The 6669-nt window shown below is 39.1% G+C and overlaps 1 protein-coding gene across 3 annotated transcripts in view; it reads right to left on the minus strand.

The window, feature by feature from the left end:
- ATP2C1 (ATPase secretory pathway Ca2+ transporting 1) overlaps positions 1-4889 on the minus strand; it is a 61292-nt gene extending 56403 nt beyond the window's left edge. For 2 of the 3 annotated variants that reach the window (XM_063407940.1, XM_063407921.1), the window contains exon 1: positions 3299-3317. Coding sequence is in view for 1 of the 3 variants with exons in the window: in XM_063407931.1 (XP_063264001.1) it covers positions 4689-4796 (108 nt within the window). In the remaining 2 variants the exon portion in view is untranslated. Of the gene's footprint in view, positions 1-3298; positions 3318-4688 lie in introns of those variants that run through there. The other variant, XM_063407931.1, reaches the window with a different exon arrangement.
- Between the last annotated feature and the right edge of the window lie 1780 nt (positions 4890-6669).

The raw sequence follows: 6669 nt of genomic DNA on the forward strand, positions 1-6669 counted from the left end.
AGTATGGGCTGACAAGAGATAAATTATTCCAGATGTTAAATACAGATTGAAAGGTGGTTTATATCCTTATATCCTATTTGCATGCAGGCTGTGAGCTTTTTTTCTCCTTGAATAAAGACCCATCCTTTGTGAGCACTCTCTTCCTCAAAGATAGTGTTAAATCCTCAGTTACTTTGAGATAAGACCTTGACTTGAATAAAGTTGCCATTTTTGAGGAAAACTAAAGATAAGGCGAAAGAACAATGCACTAAACAAGCAAGCATCTGATAAGCTCTGTTAGGAGAACATCCTCACAAGAGGATCTGTCCTCTGTTCCTACTCAGACCTTAGAAGGACCTACAAATCCTGCCCATCACAGTTAGAACCGAGATTTGAAAGAAAGACAGCTTAATGCCACTCAGCCTAGATGCTACTATCCAGCTCTACTCCCAATTCAGTCACTGCTTTTTAAATTAATTTGATTGGTAAACTTGAGAAAGACAAATATGTTTTAATGGCAGTAGCTTTCTTATGAGTAGGGGAATGTCCTGCCTGGTCTCCAGCAGTCTGGTATCCTCTGCTTGATTGGTATCTGGTAAACTGACTGAGCTGCAGCAATCACCCACTACCAGGGATAGGAGTCAAGGATGTTCTCAATTACCCTCTCCAGGGTAGGCTTTGGGAATTATTCTTTTAAATACTTGAGAGGTGCAAACACTGATGGGAGCTTTCCCAGTACACGAAGTACTGCTGATTATTCTCCCCTGCGTGATCTCTTTGATGTAATGCTGCTCTTAAAGGCAGTTTTAATGGGATGCCTCCCCTCTTACCAACCAGCCTCATTTTCATTAGGTGTGTGGGTGTTGCACGTCTTTGAGGCTCTCTATCCATGAGTTCTGCAGTTACTGGGGGAAGGGGACAGATACAGCTCACTTCCTTCAGAAAAGGGGTTAAAAAGGTTTCTGCTAAAGCAGCTGTGTTAATTGTTAAAGAAACATACTCCCAATGCCAAGCACAATGTACAAATCACTTTGTGCTGCCTCAGTTCTGAACTCCCAAAGCTCTTTTGGTGGGTTCTCTAAAAGACAAAGGCCCATCTGTTAATTCTCCTCATATATAGAACCTCACTGATGGTATCACTCTTATGCATGAACTAGAGAAATTATTTTAGCACTCATCTTGTGGCTGGTGTGTAGCTGAGAAATAATTCTAAAGAAGCACTGGCCAGAAAGGATGTAAGAAATGTCTATTTACTTCTGGGATTCAGGAGGAAAGATGGTGGTTTCTCAGCACAAAATGATAGTTCTTACATTTCCTTTAGCGTTGGTCACACACCCTTTGGAAACTGATCGTGAATGAAAAAAGTATCCTGTAGTTCCTTCCAGGAAAAAGATTTTATCTGGGTCCAGCTGGAATTTTCAGCAGGAAGTCTAAGCTTTATGGCCATGTTTTGGAAAGAGGTAACCTTACAATACTCTTGAAAAGTAATTTCCTCAAATGTTAATGAGATATACTCTAACTAGCAACAAAGGCAAAAGAAAATAATTTCTTGCTTTGCCAAATCGATTGAAAAATGACTTCAAGGAAAGGAGATAATCCTGCCAGCATAAACACCATTAAATAAGCCACATACATGCCTTCTATTGTTTTTTATCTGAGCCAAGAGGCCGCTTAAACATGTTGAAATAATAGGCCTTTTATGTTTGACAAGAAAATAAGTGGCATGTTTCATTTCCTTACTCAGACTGAATTAATATTAAAAACCTCATACCTTCCAAGAACTTAATCATAATAATTTTAATGGAAAAATTCAATGTATAGAATTAGATAAGAATTGCTCTTAAAAAAATACATATTCCACTAAGAAATAGAAGCTATAGAGGTCTAGATAAAAGCCTCATTTAGCTAGAATTACCTCCTAAACTCAACTATGCTGTTAAAATGTCACTTGATCTCAACAAACTTTACCATGTAGGCACAAAACACATTTTCATATCATTTCTATAAGGCTTGTTAAAAAGCTTTCAGATTTCTTTGCTTTAAAACATTCAAGTTTGAACTAAAAATAACAGAGAAATCTCAAATGTCGTAAATAATTCCATTATTGGATCATACTCATACTCCCTGAAGTCCATGCTCCTGGGCTTTGTGTGTTCAGTAAGGAATGATTGCAGAAGGTGATCCAAGAAAGGAAACATTTAATACACTGCCAGTATTGAAATAGTCTTCTTAAACCTTATTGTATACCTGAACCGAGCAAGTTTATCCTTCTTAGTGTAAGTCTGGATGTTATTATCTATACACATGTCCTTTGTATAATGTTTATGTCTTTGACTTAATGAAAATCTCTGGTAATTTCCAGAATCTATCTTTTCTGAACAATACACTTGTATTTCCCTGCTTTAGTTTTTACTGAAATATTTGATGTCTAATGCTCTTACTGATGATCAGTTTCTAAGCAACTGGTAAACAGGATTTTTTAGTTGTCAGTTTCCAGAGGAAATTGCAACTCATTAAAGTGAGCATGCAAAGCTAACCTCAGATTGTAGCCATTACACTTATTTTAATGTTCTATTTCATTTAAAATGTTTGATCAGAGAACAAGTCTCCTAGGATGCATAACTTTTCTGGAACATCAGAGTGAACAGCAGTTCTTCAACAAGCCTCATTACATTCGGTGCACAATATCAAGCAATGTAGAGAGAATGAATAGTAGCACCACATTCAGTTCATTTTATATCGATAAAGCTTTGTGTCTCGGGACTAACATGCTAATAAGCACATCAATGCTTGTTTTGATTAAATGGATTTCTTCCAGCAGTGGAAGCAGCAGTGCCAGAAGTATATTGCACTCAGGATATTCACATCCTTATGCAAGCAGAATGATTAAATTTAGCAGCAAAGTACAGGTTGCTCTCTAATTCAATCTCTAATTTTCTCATTCAATTCCACCAATGAATGTTTAAGTTACAACTTAACTGGCCTGTGCATCCTCTGAAGTTCAGCTGTCAGGATAAAAATCTTGAACAACTCAAAAGTTGTTAGCCAACCAGGCCTGCATGCATCCTTTGCTTGTGATTTTTGCCTCTGTGACTGGACAAGCACCACTATGTACATTAGACAAGATCTATCTGAGCAGAACATGACAATAGCACAGTTAGAATGTGCTAAGCTCTCTGGAACTTTAATGCCCACTGAGATCAGAAAAGGGTGAATAGTGAGAAAACAACAAAAACCCTCAAAGAAAAAGGCATTTATCTACTGATAACATTTATTAAAAGACATAGTTAGTATTAAGCAAGCCATCCCAAGGACTTACCCTGCTAAATAAAAGAATGTGATCCTCATGTGAAATAAAGAGCCTATTTTCAACACCATGCAGGGCAGCCTCCAGAGCAAAACTGCACTCTGTGTTTGTAGAGTCAAAGCAGCAAGTGTTACTATGTGGTATCAGCCCTGCCAACATCTGACAAACCCAAGGAGAATGAACACGATGTTTCTTTAAGCATGCAGTGCTTGAGCTGTTAGCCATTGTAAAAACATTAGGAGCATGAAAGAAAATAATGAACATTACTGTACCAAAACAGGAAAAGCAGATTTCCCTCCCACCCACCCCCTGCCAGTTACAGCGCTGGTCCTTTTTTTTTCCAAAATATATCACGCCAAAGGAATGTGGGAATGTGTCTTTCTTTGCCTGTTGACCTCTGATTTGGAGAAGTATGCTATTCAGCATCATTTAGCACACAAAGAAGTTTAACTGTTTCAAAGGAATGCAGTATTTCAGCTCTTGTTACAGAGTTCTTCTGAATGCTCATCACACAGCTTAATATCCAGCACATACTGGGTGAAAAGGAACTCATCTGAGACGGCCTCATTGCAGACTCACCCCTTCTCCCCCCGCCCGTGCTAAACAGCTTCCATTTCTCTGTGAAACAGCAACAGCTTCAGATTACAATTTAGTTCTCCTAAGGATATTTGTGTTGCATTTCAGTCAAGAAATCATGATCTACCAAAACATTTAAGAAATCATGTTACAAGCCCTACTGTCAAGAAGACAACCTTTTATTTAACACAGATTTACCTGACAACGGGCCCAAATACTGACCAGTGCCTACACCTGATCTCAGAAGAATTAACATCTCTTAGCAAAGATAAAGCCCTTACAGAACAGAGAACAGCACAGCATAAAGCCTATGGCTAAGAGAAGAGTTAAAAGAGGGAAAGTCTGGGTTTTTTTTTTTTTATTTTATATAACTATTTAGAAATTAATTTTGTCAAATATACCCCCCTTAGCATAACAAGACTATCTTGAATATAAGGAAGTTTAACAATTTTTTTACACAGCTAGTATGGAGACGAGTGGTTCAAGATAAACTGGAATTACACTGAAAGCTACTCATGACAGCAGTGAAATATGGGCTTCTGTGATCTTCAAGAGGCAGGTAATGACTTCTTAAAGCTTCATGGTCTCAAACCCCAATCATTTTAAAGTGTCCAGTAATTTCCTCAGAATCAAAAATTATTTGGTGTCAGAGCAAATTTTTTCAAATTCACAATGCTCTCATAAAATCCTAAATAGAACCATTACTCACAGGTACTGACATTTAGAAAACAGTGCAGCTGAAATTGTGATCCTCCCCTTTAAGATATAGCTAAGTCACCCCCAGGGTTACAACTGAAGTAGTTCCTTTTTTTTAATTTGCTTTTACCTTTTCTTGAATCCTCTTGGCTTTCACTGTCGATATAAGTTTCCAAATTGCATGGATAGGAAGCTTTATAAAACAGGAGAAGACAGACTTATGCAGCAGATTATCCATAATTTAGGCACTTTCTCTTACTGCTTCCCTGTCTGGAGTTCTGAATGCATGTTTTCTGCCTCTTCCCAAAGACTCGTAGTCCTCGACTGTTGCACAATCCTTTTCTGCAGAGGAACTGGTGAAAATCAAAACATCAAATGCAGAGCCTCAAACAAATGGCTAGTGTTAAAGTGCCACAGGGGCAGTGTGAGCTGCAAGAACTGAGGGGCAGTTCTACCAAATGCAAATCATTTCCCTGGCAGCCTGTTCTATCAGCTCTACTTCTGGTAGGAACATTCTGCTGCAAAAATCAAATAACAGTAACTGGGTACTGATTTTGCCTACCCCTCCTAATGCCTAATGCCTCTTAAAGCTTGTTCAGCTGCAGTAAAGAGGTTAGAAAACTGCTGTTTCCAGCACATTCACCCCTCCTCCTCAAGCTGTATTTCACCGACTGCACTGTCTGGTTTCACTTTTGTTTCACACACAATCCTGTTATGTGGATTTCAGTCAGATTAATGCTTTCTTTCATTCCCTGCTTTCTAAACTGGAACTGCAAGGCACCAGTTACAGAGCGTAACAGTGCAAGCTCAGATAAAGCTTAGCTTGCAAGAGGGGGCTTTGCCTTGAATCTTACCTGCAAACTGATTTCCTTTCAAGTCATTACATTTCTCTTTATGACCCCTTCTCTACTTTGCACCTTTGATCAGCAGACAAGTATTTGTCTGGCCTTTGTAGTGGATGGAAAAGCAGCAAAGCACATTTCTTGTGCTTGAGTTCTTGAGTTTCAGAGTTATGGAAGTTTGGGTGGATATCTCCCTCTCCCTTTTGTTGTTGACCTTTTGTGCAGAGAAGTCAGAGAGCTGGGTTCTTAATACAGTAAAGCAATTCAGTCCTTGCTACAACTCCAGAGCCATTAACTCCAAGTTTTTTAAATCTACCTAAGGTATGTTTCCATGCACAATAAATTATTTTAAGGTCACTCCCTACCCAGGCCATTCTAGGATTCTATTATTTAGAGCTTGGCTAATACTACAGAATTTATCCTGAAGCTGTTAAATACAGCTGCTAAAGACTAACCAGCAAGAGAATGTTATGTGCCACCTGCACATCAACATTTGTGAGAAGCAAAATAAATAAGTTCTTTACCTTATCAGCACAGTTTGGGGAAAGTGATCCATATGGTAGGGAAATAATACTGTTTTGCAGGACTCTTCTCCCACTCCTCCTTTTTAGGTCTCACAGCTACAAAAAATCTTTCAATGGATTCAGGAAAGAATCCAAGACAGATTTACATGTTTGTTTTCAGTGTTAACTCATCCCACACTACTTGCACAAATCCCTCCCTTCAGGTTTGATGCTCGACACAGGCAACCATTCTGACATTTCATGCTTGGAAATGTGCCTTCAACAAATCCTTTTTGTGTTCCTAAATGACTGTTTGGCAGCTTATACTTCAGCCCATCTGTTTGGATGGCAGCAAGCCTGCTTACAAGGTGATCTTCCTGTTTCGCTTCCTATCGAGAGATGCCAGCCAATTTTGGGCTCTGGGCACAATACCTCTCCTGCCCTCACTTTGGTACAAAGCCCTGCTGAGTTAGAAACACTGCTCCTGTGCTTTATAAAATTTGTTGGCACTTGAGTGACTCTGACCACCTGAGCAGCAGAGGAAGAAAACTGGAGTTGTCAGCACTGTAAATTGCCAAGTACGCTGGTTACTGTGAAGCCAGGGGGATGTTAGAAGGATCAGTGACACATTGTAGCACTTAATTTTAGGAAGTTTAATTGCTCTGCAAAGCCAGGATCACCACAAGCAAGAGAACAAGAATAGTAAAAGCAAAAACACAAGGCACAGGCATAAAAGAGTCAAGCGGGGGAAAACACTGAGCTCCAT

Source organism: Prinia subflava, chromosome 1 (genome assembly GCF_021018805.1).
Source record: "Prinia subflava isolate CZ2003 ecotype Zambia chromosome 1, Cam_Psub_1.2, whole genome shotgun sequence".
Lineage (NCBI taxonomy): Eukaryota > Metazoa > Chordata > Aves > Passeriformes > Cisticolidae > Prinia > Prinia subflava.